Consider the following 14,111-nt stretch of genomic DNA (forward strand, 5'->3'; position numbering starts at 1 on the left):
ACTACAATGTTTTTAATGATCTGCAATAATTTTCTGTGCTTCCACCCCATGACCTCCAAGTACTCGAAAAACCGTTCCTTGCACTTTTTGCAGTGAGTTCAAGGAAATACAGAGGGATGGAGAAATTACATCTTCAAATCCAACCCTCCACTCAAAAATCTAGATTCTGTCTCTGACCATGGTAACAACTGCACTGTTAAAACATCATCATTGACACCTTCTTTAAATGACCTTAAAATAAAGTACATGCAGCCAACCAAAGTATCTTTTCAGTGATGTTTACAAAACCCAGGCTGAAACAGTTTTCTCATTTGCAATTTCCTTTTACCATGAAGACCAAAACACTAAAAAAAAATTAAAATAAAATGATTTAAAAAAAAAGAAGTCACACAACACAAAGTGGCTCCCACTGTTTTCAAGCAGTTTAAAATGTTAGAGCTGAAGATAAAATTTCTGGAATTCTGGGAGTAAAATCTAGCCTGCATGCCATAGATCAGTGGTCAGATATTCCCTGTTATTTTTCAGATATTAGGCATACGATCTTCACATGCACAGGTAAGTTGGCACATAATTGCTGATTCTTGAACACACTCAAAATCACAATAATGTAGTTACATAAGTTACCATGGAAAACCTTTGCAAAATGTATAACTTATATTTCCATCACTAAAAGAGAACTTACCTTTAAGGACTCCCAGAGGGGAAACTGCACCAGAGAGAAAGGAATCTGGAGAGGTGGGAAAAGAAAAAAAAAAGAACAACAACACAATGTTACCAAAGTAAATTGGGTTAGCATGTTCCTCAACTGGCTAAATTAGGAACAGTTATTGTTCTGCCAGTGAACTGCAGCTTATTACACTTACAAATCTTTACGGACACTTTATGTAAGCTGCCATTAAATGACTGGTTTCACTAAAGCAGTTTTACTTTGTTTATCACATTCCCTGCTGAGAGGTTAATGTATTGTTACCAGGGTGGCCTAGAAGTGCAATAAGCAGTGTGATCTAGTGCAGGGACATTCTGGGTTTGTCAGCCAGCCAAGAAAGCCATAAGGATGGTTCAAGAAACACGTTCCCAAGGCCAGGAGCACAGCTTGGCAGAAAACATCCTCAGCAGTGCAGACTCAGAGATGCTGAGCTCTTGTGCTGCAACCAGGGCTGTGCCCTTGGGCATCAGCTGCAGAAACGTTCCTGAACATGTCCCATGGTCTCCCATGAACCAGAACTAAAGGCAGGTTGTGGAAAGCGAGCATAGCCCAGCTAAAAGGGAGAAGCTTGGTGGTTCTCTGCCTGTGACACAGGGTTCTCCTGTCCAGCAGCATCTCTGCATCTCTGTCTAGGTTCATTCCTGCTGCCTCCTGTCCCTGGAGTGCACAGGCATTTCCATGTCCTTCACAGATCCTGCCCTGATAAAAATCTCAGCTCATCACTCAGTTTGCATTGTGAGCACACTGAAGCACTGTGCAACAAGAGACATCACTTTCCAAGGTTATGCCTTCTATTGTATTTCCTCCTTTGCAAAGCCCTCTACTAAATTCTTCCTTGTCCTTCAGCACTCAGAGAAGTCCTGTCTAACAGGACTTCTACCTCTGGTAGAGAGGCACCTCTAACTACTCTACCTCTGGTACCAACCCTGCCTTTGCCATCTCCAGGCTGAATATCAGGATATTTCAGAGGAAAGGGTGTCCAGGAAAGCACTGGCCTGTCCTAGGATCACCCTACAGCTGTATCTGCAGGTCTGCTTTGCCCCTTCCTAAAGCTGCATTATCTCTGCTTTGTTAGCCAGTCAACCCCAGACTCCAATCTTCCTCCAACTACCTGTTTTCTTCTACTTTTATCTTTCTTAATTTCTCCCCTTGTTTAGGCTGATTTGGCAGTTCATATATCAAATTATTTAGTCTCAGAAAGCACTTACACATCTTTCACCATGAAAAGGAGTAGATACACAAAATGGACCATGCTTACTTAATGCAGATATCTTTGCTCTGAGTGATGTCAGGTTAAAAACATTCACTAGAGATATGAATGGCTTATTAAACCCAAATTCAGGCTACACAAAGGAATCTGAAATGGAACAGCCATTCAACATCACAGGAGACAAAGAGTATTGTCTGCTTCTCTGTGCTGCAAGTAATGATTAATAAATGAGTCTATTAAGTTAATCTGCCAGGCAAAACTAAACTTGACAGACACCTGCCACAGAAAATTTGTTATCTATTCAGGCAGGAAATGGCAGTGAGAAGAAATCAATGTCACTGCTGTATATTGAGCTGACAAACTGAAATCTCAGAGGAAGTTTGTCATCTTGGACAACGAGCAATATCCCTGGTGGCATCTCAGAGCCCCAAATAAAGGTCAGACATGGCTCTTATTTATCAGGGTCTTGAAACTCTAGTGTAGCAATTAAATTTCATTTTTAATACTGGGTGAAAAAGCCCAGCTCTTTGACAGTAATGTGTGGTAATATACTTATGAGAAGATATATACACACCCACATGCTACTGCAGCATTGTTGAACTGAAATTATATGGAATGATTTCTTTGCAATGTAAAATGAAAAGCAACATAATCTTCTATGATCTAGACCAAAAAAATAGGGAAAAAATAAGTAACAATAACCAATACATTTGCTTCAAATTTATTAAAAAAGAGAAAAGGAAACGCTCTGTATCCAGCTGTACACCAAACAAAACAAGCTTTCAAACGCAGCCTCCAAGTTTTGCTTTTTTTATGCTTGTGAATGAGTGGTAAAATTAAGCAGCTGTTAATAAGACAACAAGGGAAGCTTGTGACATAATCCCCTTTATATCTACTTAGCTAGAAGCATTTCAATCAAAGGGGAAACTTGTTCACAAGTGCTGTTTGATTTTCAGTGTTGGTGGTGTTTGCTTTCCGTGTCCTGCTCGGGGCTGGATGGGGATTATGGGTTTCCCTTTTCTCCAGGTGCCCCATGGGATGCAGATTTCAGATGTGTGCCAGGGTGACCTGCACAGCCACTGGGCTCCCTCCTCTCTAGCAGGGCTGCAGGATAAGGCTCTAAACATTCAAATATTCATAAGTCATGCTTTTACTGGAGTTTAAAGACTTGCAAAACACAAACAAAATAGGAAGCACCACCACCACCAAGCAGAGCAGCAGCATCTTTGCTGCCCTAAGAATGTCCTACGGAGATCTCCTACATTTATTGCAGTTACCCATTGGATCCTGTCTGACATCCTGACTAGAAAACAAAACCCACACAAGCAATTTCATGGCTATTGCAATGAAAGGGACTCTGTCTTCCTGTGGATTTGGGTTTTGTCGTCAGATTCTCTGAAGCCAAACCATTTCCAAGCCGCCTTCGGCAATCTTCCCATGACAGGGACCTCCATCACATTTCTTCTCCAGATCTATTCCACAGCCCTGCTCAGCTCCTATTGAAAACCTTCCCTCAAACCCTTTAATCACCTTTATTTTCCCCTCAGGACAGTTATCAGAACTCCTGTTTATCCTTGCAGCCTCTGCCCTCCCGTCACATTTCCGTGGTCAAGCTGTGGAAGGGCTGTGCAGGCTGCTGTGTGTCCATGTGTGCAAACACCCTGCTTGCATAAGCCTCATCTCCCTAAGAGACCAGACTAAACAGCCCACACCCAAAAGTAGCATTAATATATGCAAAAAGAAATAGCTCTGTGAGGGTAGCCCATGAAAAGCCTTCAGATGGCTCCTTGCCCTTTATTCTTCCTCCACGGCAGACGTGACAAAATCCTGCAGTCTGGGGGCACTTCTGAATTTGAACACTTACAGCATTTCATTCCTTTTTGTATTTTGCATCTTCTTAAAAGAAAAGCTCTTCAGCAATGAACAGAATCACACCCTGTTAGGCAGAGATATTTCTGCCTGAAATAGGCTAAGGCAACAATGAAAATGTGGTCCACACATGTGGGTAACTTGCTGCCAGCAAATATGAAACCCTGGCAAGTTCCAGCAACCTCTCATTTGACATTAATATAAAATAGACAGAGAGTACCAGTTCTCATGTCTGGCCTAATGTTATATAACTATGCTGTTTGTTCATCAGAGTCAACCCTTAAACACACACAAAAGGCAAATTTAAAGCCCCCAGACAGCTGCAAATAATTATTCTAAAATGTTTTATAGGTTAGTGAAATTATCCTTTACTCTGGTCCCTGTAGTCCTTAGCACCTGATGCCTAAGTGAAGGTAATGAACTTTGCAGATGCTTATTTCTACATATCTACTTAATTCCCCTGATACAAAGAATTTGAAATGATTATGTTTAACAAGTTACTTTTAGAAATAGCTGTATTTCCCCACCACAGCAGCAGACACATCTCACTTCCAAAGAAAAATACCAACCTGTAAGTACTGAAGATTGATGACAGAGCAAAAGTCCTCCCACTAAATACTGTTTAATTAAATAAAAGAAATTTAAGGAGGAACTTAATAAAGCTCTTTGTAACTACAACACAACGCTTTAAAGTACTGTGTATCTATAACACTGAAAATTCACCCAGTTGATATCTGATGGTAAATTGCAAGCTGAGGAAAACAGCAGCCAGGGCAAGGGCAGCAAGCTGAAGGAATGGCAAAGAATGGGGGAAAGAACCAAAAGAAAAAAAAAATCAAAACCTCATCAGCCCCTTCAGAACTGGGATTCCCTTCCAAATATGAGAATTCTTTCACACAAAGAGGAAACAGATGTCCATGGCTGGAATTTGCATGTGGCTTTATTCTCTTCTAGGATACAATAAAACTACTCTTCTTCTCATCCTCCGAGCTAGAAATTAAACAGTGGCATGTCATGCAGAATCCAGCTGTGCTTCCTACCTCCAACCTTTATTAGCAATATATTTAAAAAGAAGAAGAAAAGAAAGAGACAGAAAGAAAGGGAGAAACTAGAAAAGCACAAGAATTGAAAAACTGTGGTATGTGTTCTCAAAACAATATAAAACCTGCAGATGTTCTTACTAATCTGTGGCACATGTTTGTTTATTCAGGTTTTCCCTGTCCCCAGTTCAGCAGGCTTTGCTCTCCAGAAGACTTATCTATTTTTATAAACCTTAGAGTAAATACTGGAGGAGAGACTGGCATAAACAGCCAGAGGAGGAACAGGCTCACCTTGTAGGAGCTTTCTCAGTGTCCCTGAAAATGCACCTCCATCCCAGGAACTGCTCTCACCCACACCCCACTGTTCCCTACATGAACAGCAATGGGAGGAAAGCAAACACTTCTGAAGGGGATTTTAGAGTGTGAATGTCACAAAGGCCAGCAGCAAGAACATCTGCTCATTCAGGGAGAGCCCATTTCATCCTCGAGGGGCAGCTCTCAAACTTGCACCCAACCTGTCACCTGCACTCACCAGGACAGGGACAGAGGGGCCATCACTCTCCAGCCTGTATTTATGAGGAGTACTGAGCTGCTGTGCCAAACTGTGCCTTCTCTGCTGTAATTGCAAAGAAAAGTCTAATAAGCCACTTCTGTACAGCAAAAATATACTATTTTCTAAGGATACATACACAGCAAATTTCAGAACAAACTCCCCTCTACCTAAGTCCCTTTTACAATCTCTTTTTTTCTACCTTCTTTATAAAAGATAGAAGGGTTTTTTAATAGGTTCAAGTTAAAGCAGAATAAAACAACCCTGTCAGCCCACTGCAGTTAAAGATCTCTGTTAATAATCCTAGCAAATTTGGTTCAGTGTCTTGCCCTCCTAAAATTCTTTACACACTTGCCCAGTCCATCTGGATTAGGATAAACTGATGTTCCAGCTATAAATATACTTTCCCCTGGATGGGCTTTGAAAAGGCAGCATGAAATGAGGCAAGGCTGGCCCCTGGTCACATCAGAGGTCATAGCAATAGCCACCACCAAGAAGATTTGGAGGTTTCACAGCTTTTCTGCTGACTGAAGGTGAAGGTGTCTAGGACCCATCATCGATGGGATACCCTAGAGCTGACAAAGTAGACTTCTTTCTTTCAAAGCTTCAACTAATATTGTCCCCCAGGCCCTCCTTGAAAAACTGCAGACTCCACAAGGAACTGAATTATAAAAAGGTAATTTGTAACCTGAACATGAATGAAAGACTGTCAAAGCCATCAGCTGTGCTCCTGCAGCTCTGTGAGATGGAAGGTTGGGAGTGTGGTGAAAGAAAGGACAAGTTTATATGTTAAACAAATGATGGAGGGCTTTGTTAATAAACACTGATGCAAAAACAAACAAAGCTTTTCAGGCAGGTTTAACAACTTTGGCACAGCAATGACCAGGGAAGAGGTTTTGGCTCCACTCCTTAAGGAAAACAGTGAAGGACCAAGTTCACACACAGCACCCCCAAGCCAGAGAGGTGGAGGAACCCCACGGGAAGCTCAGCCATCACAGGGAAAACTATCAAGTTGCATTTGCAACAAACAACTTTTCACAGCCCTTCCTTCAGTGCTGAACACCAGCTCTGCAGCACTGCCAGAGGCAAAGGAATGGCGTTTGGGGTGGTAGAAACATCAATCTCAACAATGCCAAGAGTATAATTAAAACAAAGGTTTCAGATCATGCACCAGCAGCCACCTGAAGTAATCAGCAATTCCCTCATTTTCAAGCAAATAACATTAACCCTGTGTGAGCTGGGAGAAAACTGCAAGCTATAAATGGGAAGAAGTACAAAATTCCAGAATTATAGTAATTTTTCTGGTTCAGGCATCTGCTAACTCTCAAATAAATATTTGCACCTTGCTTCCTACATTTCCCCAGCTCTAACCCCAAAGTATTTCCACTTGTCACCTGGCATATGTGAATGGTTGGAACTAAATTCCTTTCCTAGACAAAACATTATGTGCCCCACAGGGTTGCTTAATTTGGTTACAAGCCATTCTCACAGATGTCCTGTGGACCTGTGTGGCAGAACTTCACATCCACATTTCCTCTTAAATAGCATCACACACTCATTCTAAAAGCAACTTATAGGGCATATTATGTAGTAAAGATAAGTAAAAGGAAAATTAAGTTTTTCCTCCATGAGAAAAAGGTTCTGGGATTAAAAAATCAAAGAAAAATAAAGGAAAAAAAATGTTTTTCTGCAGGGGCAATATTGACCAGTGAAGGGGAAAGACATAGTCAGAGATCCAGCACGAGCGCATGTTTCCAAAACATGGGAAAAAGAGAGGCACTGAGGCAGATGCACAAACTCAATGCAGGCTGGATTGATTTAAGAGATGCTGATGATCGCAGAGCCCTAACTTTGCACACGCGTGAGACAGACCATCACTGAGCTATTGAAGGCTCTTTCCTCAAAGAAACAACATTAACAGCCTCACATTCCACCCCACACCCCTTCTTGAACCAGCCCCTTCTTACTCTGCTAGGAGAACAGAATAACTATTAGAGATTGTAGACTGTCAGCCACAAAAGTCGATTTTATTGGATTTCAAACATGAGCTGGACTGACCAGCCCCTAATTACACAAATAATATCCCCGTTCTCCCATTTTCCAACAAATAAGCATTAAAGGAGATGCCTGTTTTGCTATTAATTTTCAACAACATATTAAGAAAACCCCTCAGCAAGTAAACGAATATGCTGACACCGATTGGTACATGCTGTTTTCAGGGCTCAGATAAAAATCTTGTAGGATAAAAGATGAGTTTAGCAGCTCCAGAAGAATGAAGGTATTGTTTAACAGGAAGCAGATGTATGTCAGATGGCAAACTCATTAAAGTGTCCCATCGTTAAAGGAAACGGGATAACAACGAGCCATCTGAAAAAACCTGCAGTGATCAGGAAACGCACAAGCCACAGCTAATCTCCCATTTATTGGTAGGTAATGCCTTTAAGTCATGCACATGCATTGAGTTTAGGGGCATGAAGGACTAATCTTTGTTCTCATGAAAGAAACAGGAGCAGAACCCAAGAGCATGGAGAGCAGCATTGCTGGAAGAAGTCTTCTGAGGGAAAACTCCCAACATTTGAAGGAGTTATTACATCGACCCGTGGGTGCACACACAGACAGTCTGGGCAGCATCAGTTCCCTGACTCTGAGAGCATTTTAATGGACATTGTTCATACATGGGGCATTTTAAATGTAAATATAATTTTTAAAATGCCTAATGGAAGGTCCCTATCAAGGAACAGCCTCTAAATACAAACTTGGAAACTCTAGCTTCCACTCATTCACTAGTGGGCACTGGAGTGATGGACTTGCAGCATCAGAATTGAACAATTCCTCGAGTGAGAATTTTGCAGGTTATAAAAGGACCCAAGCACAAGGAATTAAAAAGGCAGCATAGATTCATAAAATCATAGAATCATTTAGGTTGGGAAAGACCTCCATGATCACTGAGTCTAACTGTTAACCCAGCACTGCCAAGCACATCACTAAACCACATCCCCAAATGCCACATCTACATGCTTTTAAATCCCTCCAGGGATGGGAACTCAACCACTTCCCTGGGCAGCCTCTTCCAATGCTTGACATCTCTTCCAGTGAATAAATTTTTTCCTGCTGCCCAATCTGAACCTCCCCTGGTGCAGCTTGAGGCCTTTTATTCTCCCCCTGGCACTTGACACCTGGGAGAAGAGACTGATCCCACCTGGCTGCTGCTTTCAGAGACTTGTAGAGAGTGAGGAGGTCCCACCTGAGCCTCCTTTCTCCAGGCTGAGCACCCCCAGCTCCCTGAGCCTCTCCTTGTGCTCCAGACCCTTCCCCAGCTCCTTTCCCTCCTCTGAACAAGCTCCAGCCCCTCAATGTCTTTATTGCAGTGAGGGGCCCAAAACTGAACCCAGAATTTGAATTAAAGACAGCATGTTTGAATCACAAGGCAGGTGGATCTGTGGAGAGGAGTGAGAGTATTGCTTCATCCAGCAAATATTCAGTCTAAGAAACTGGAAAACAGTGCAGCTGTAATTGCACTGACATCAGCAAAGGAACTCTTGTCCTCAGAGTAACAGCCACAAGAAAAAAAATTAAAGAAAAAAAAACAGACTGGGAAGAAACAAGTGTTTCTCTCATCTTGGATATATCTCAACCTATACCAGTTCTGTTACAAATGTCTTGTTACTACATTATGATTACAAATATCACACAGCAGCTCTCACCATAAAAATTAAATACATCCCTTGCCAGAAGATTTCTGAGTACCACTCAAAAAACAATTTCCAAGAGGAAATTCATCTCTGCCTTTGGATACTGGCCTGGTCCAAAGGCATTGAAATCACTGGGAATTTTGCACATGTGGCTTTGACAGCTTCTGGATCAGGACTGATGCTAAAGATGGAGAAAAGAGGAGAGGGTGGATGCAAAGGTTCTACAGCACTACACAAAAATCAACTAATCTGGATTCTACCAGAATGCACATATCCCACTCATGGCAAGAGCTGGCTCTAGGATTTCCTTTATTTAAACTTGTTTAACAGGAACTGCTACAAATTCCTTGCTTTTACTGAAATACACAACAGCCTTAATTATATCTGAGCCCAAACCATTAAATTTAAGTACAATTTTAAGTCCCAATACAGTTAATGTAAGCTAATCAAGTTTTTTTTGAATGTTTTACCAAATACAGACTTTGGCATTTTGCTGCATTTCTACCCTTGGTTATTTGGTACGAGTATTCCTGCTTCTTTGCCCTTGTGGAGGAAAAAAAGGAAAAATCCAAACTGTACCAAAAAAAGAAAAATAAGCAAACATTGTTTTAAACAAAACACTTCATGGATATTATTGAGAAAACTACTCCATCAGTGGTAGTGCAAAATCAACATCAATGAAACAACTACTATAAACCAAGCTGAAACTTCTGTCCCTGAAGTGTAAGGCCTGTGCAGTACTGTTTGTGTATCTTACACCATTATCTCCATCATGTGGCAGAGAGAAAAAATGCAGACTAATGTCAAATTCAGGAAATACTGTCCATGTAAAGGTATTTTACTTCAGATTCAGAATTTTGTATCGCACAAAATGGAGCTTTGCTATGTTTCCTTCTGTGGGTACCATTTTCAGCTGTTTTAATAAACAGTTGCATTGCTTTTGCCCAACCACAGGACATGATCTTGAAGAAGTGAAATTACCTACTACCTTAACTTTTACCTATGAAAACTTTCCTGCTACAATTCCACAAACTTTAATCTGATTCTACATCACAAAAGACCTAATCTAAACCTCATTACAGTGAACTGAAAAATCCCAGCAAGCATTTGGCTGATCCCAAAGGAGCAGTTAGACAATGCATGTACAGATACAGGAAGGATGGTTTCTTTATTATTATTTTTATTTTTTTTTACCCTCTATAACTCTTTTCTGACAGTTTAACCAATTCTGCAGACTCTGTAACTATTCAAACAGGAAGCCCCCTGGACCCAGCAGACCTCCCTGCTGATGCAGCTGCAGAGTGACTCCGCTCCTAATGGAGCATTTCTTCCAGCCCCAGCCCAAGGTAGCAGCTGTAGGATGTGGGCTTGGACACTGCTGGCCACCTGGGACCCTCTGCCCTCCCAGGTGTGCACGTGCAGCCTCGTCCATGGCAATCCAGCCCCTGGGAAAAGCTGCATCCCCCAACTTCCTGCCTGTCAGCAAGCTGGGAAAAAACTTCAATTTGTGCTGGCTGCACAAATCCAGCATGCACAGAGCAGGGAGGGTTTGCTCTCAGGAGCCTCTTGCAGGCTGCCTCAAAGGAACCTAAACCCTCTTGTACAATGGCATCACAGTGTAAGAACTGTGGAAATAAAAGTCACGACTCTCAATGATTTGTTTTAATCCAGTTATGGAGAAGATGCTTTAATCATAAGCCTTTGAGCTCCTTTGCATGACTCCATAGAGGCACCTCATGTCTGTCTGCCTTGAGAATCTCTCATAGCCACAATGTTTAACCAATAAGCTAAACCAGAACAAATTCTCACACTTGGTTACCCAGCTCAGATGGGAGGAAAGTGTGTGAGGCTGCAAAAGCCTGGGAATGAGATCAAGGGCAACAAGGGTGCTTTGGTGGGCAAGACAGCTAAACAGCTGGAACATCCCAGCACACACAAACCCTCATTTTGCTCATTTGCTCATCCTGCAGCCCTGTTCACACAGCCCAGGAGCAGCTTTGGGCTATCAGCAGGGCCTGAGGGAACAGAACTGCAGAGCACCACAGCAGCTCAGGCTCCTTCTGTGAAATCCTGCTTGGAGCTGTGATCACCAAAGTAGATGCTACCAAGTTTCCACTTTACCATATAAATCATCCCCTCCACGTTTGCCAAAGCACTTAAGCACATGCTTAGCTGTGCTAGAGCTAATTTTCTTCCCAGCAGCCAGTATGGGGCTGTGTTTTGGATTTCTGCTGGAAATGATGTTGGTAACTCGGGGATGTTTTAGTTATTGCTGGGCAGGGCTCACAGAGAGACAAGGCCCTTCCTGCTCCTAACCCCACCAGAGAGGGGGCTGGGGGTGCACAGGGAGTTAGGGGACACACAGCAGGGACAGCTGACCCCAACCACCCCAAGGGACATCCCAGACCATGTGGTGTCATGCTGGGGAAGAAGCAGGAAGGGGGGATGGATGTTCAGAGGATGGCATTTCTCTTCCAAGTCCCCATTAGGTGAGACGTCCCTGCTGTCCTCATAGTGAATTAATTCCTTGTGTAGCTTTGATTGGATTTTGTTTTACCTGTTCAACTGCCTGAATCTGAATCCACTCACAAGTTTTCTCATTTTCTCCCTTCCAATCCTTCCCCCACCCCACATGGGGATGAGCTGCCAGCTGGGGTTACACCATGACAACAGCCTTCACTATTGCTGAATGGCAGCAAGATTAACCTTTAAAGTGTTAAATACCAAACACAAGTTCTCAGAACTCCATGCTCTTCTTCACACTCCCAACTTCCCTTTAATCCAAAAGCTCTTCCAGAGCTGGAGCTGGGCCAAAGCGTTTTGTAGAGCTGAAGCCTGAACAAAGTGTTCTGCTAATCTGGGGCTACAACCAACATGGTGACTGATGAGAAAAGCCAGCTAACAGCCTAATCTTTTCTGTGTGTTCCTTCAGATACACAGTGAGGAGCTCAAAATGATCTCAACTACCCAAGAGGGGACAAGCCAAGGGAACAACACAACTGGAGCTCCACCAAGAAGCTCCAGCACCACGGCCAAGCAGGGCCTTGCAGGGCCCCACAATGGGATCAGATCCCACCACAGCCTCTCTCTCTCTCTCTCACACACACAGCAGGTCTGAGCACAGCATCTGCTGCACTGATGGTGCCTCTAAGGAACCTCCTTCTGTGGAAAACATTGACAGCAGAAGGAGAAAGCCAAGCTGCACGCCCACTGCAGCACGGCCTCCAGAGGGATGGGATGGGAAATGCCACGGGATGGGAAATGCTGCTCCCACAGCTTCAACCCATCTAAATTCTGCACCCAGAAGGTTTCACTGAGATGATTTCTTTTCCTCACTAGCTTTGCAGCCATGTCAAATGCCCATGACAGCAGATTTGCCAGTTCCCTGCTGTCACAGGTACATTCACAAACTCACAGTGCCATGGCTCAGGTTGTGTGGGTAGGTGCAGGATTGTGACTGCAATACACAGACAAAATCAATGGCATTTACATATATATGATTTGAACCACAGTCTCCACAGTTGTTTTCCAGCTGGGAAGCAGTCAGCAATTAAATAATCTTCATGCTAACAAGCATTACTTGAGAGGGAAAAAAGTGAACACAAAAATGTTGCTTGGAGAAATAGTCAAGACATTCCCTAGCCATGAGCAATCTCCTGAAGTTTCACCTTTTCTCTGGACAGTAGGGTAGAAACTTGTTGAGAAACCAACCCTTAGGTTTCTCTATTTGTTTCTATTCCTGCAGCCTCATGAATGGATTGGATGCCTTATTTTGGGTGCTGATAATGCTCCTTTCACCCTGAGCCTGGCTGGGATACATCTGCCTAAAGTAATTCAACAAAACTGTGAAGCAGCATCTGAAATAAAAAATACTTATCCTGATCAAAGACATGGTGTCCCAGAAGTTGCAACTTGGACTCAGGGAACTGGCACCAGGCAGTGGGGTAAAGAAAAATTACCAAGCAAATTAAGAACCAAAGAGAAAAGGAAGGAAAGCAATGCTACTGCCTAATACACTTGCATTGCTGATGTCAAAATGCCTTTTGCAGTATAATTTTGTAACTTATTGGGCTGAGAAGGAGCAGGCTGGTGTTAGCAGCATATAATATAACCAGGTGACTTAAACCAGGATTTTTTCTAATGAGATTAGCAAACTATACATTACAATTCCCGTAATGTTTCAGCCTGAAGGCATTTTAATTACACTATTCATTTATCTTCCCTGGGATTTTCTGACTCATGCCAAAATCCTTTCTTCACTTAAAAAGCAATTTTTATCTCAGGGCAAGTGCTAATAGACCACTTCAGACAAAACAACCAAAATCTGCAGAACTCATACAAGAGCAAAAATCAACTGTGGCTTCCAATCAAAGGATATCATTCCATTAACACCTTTCTTTAAATAGTATCACCATGTGCTGGTAGTGGGATCATGAAAAGAATTAAGAAACCTGCAGAACTGTGCAGATTCTGTGTTCTCACATGCAATTTTAAACACTCAGCTGACCTGATGCCAGTGAATGACCTGAGTTTGTCTGGAAGTCATAGACCCACAGAATAGTTTGGGTTGGAAGTGATCTTAAAGATCATCTCATTCCAATCCCCCTGCCATGGGCATGGAATTTCCATTATTGTCACAGGCCCAGGACTAATCTGGGGTGGAAAGGAGGTTCCCAAATTCATTCTGAAATGCTGATGGACATGGTGGAAACAGCCTGTTATGTTGGAAATGTCCTGTAGACACAAAAGATCCTGACATGATGGTCTGTGCCCACAGATAAGCTGAACACAGGGGAGATCCTACCCTGAACAAGAGCCTTTACAAGATATGATTTAAAAAAACAACAAAAAAAGTAAAAAACATGCTTTTGCCTTGCAACACAGAGCAATTCCAAAAGCCTTTACTGTGGTAGAATAGTTAAATAAGATCACAATAAAATTCCACCTGTCAGCTCCAAAAGCACCCCACATGTAGAATTTACACAAGTTGAACCAGAGCTGGTTCAGGGCATGTCATAACAGCCATTTCTGCACTGAGCACTGT

At 42.5% G+C, this 14,111-nt stretch overlaps 1 protein-coding gene across 2 annotated transcripts in view; it reads right to left on the bottom strand.

Moving 5' to 3' along the window:
* Positions 1-14,111, bottom strand: part of SLC25A26 (solute carrier family 25 member 26) — an 81,287-nt gene that overhangs the window by 24,437 nt on the left and 42,739 nt on the right. For both annotated transcript variants that reach the window (XM_074550410.1, XM_074550409.1), the window contains one exon: positions 683-727. In XM_074550410.1, coding sequence (XP_074406511.1) covers positions 683-727 — 45 coding nt within the window. The remainder of the gene's footprint in view (positions 1-682; positions 728-14,111) is intronic.

The sequence above is a fragment of the Zonotrichia albicollis genome, chromosome 12, assembly GCF_047830755.1.
Source record: "Zonotrichia albicollis isolate bZonAlb1 chromosome 12, bZonAlb1.hap1, whole genome shotgun sequence".
In the NCBI taxonomy this organism is placed as follows: Eukaryota; Metazoa; Chordata; class Aves; order Passeriformes; family Passerellidae; genus Zonotrichia; species Zonotrichia albicollis.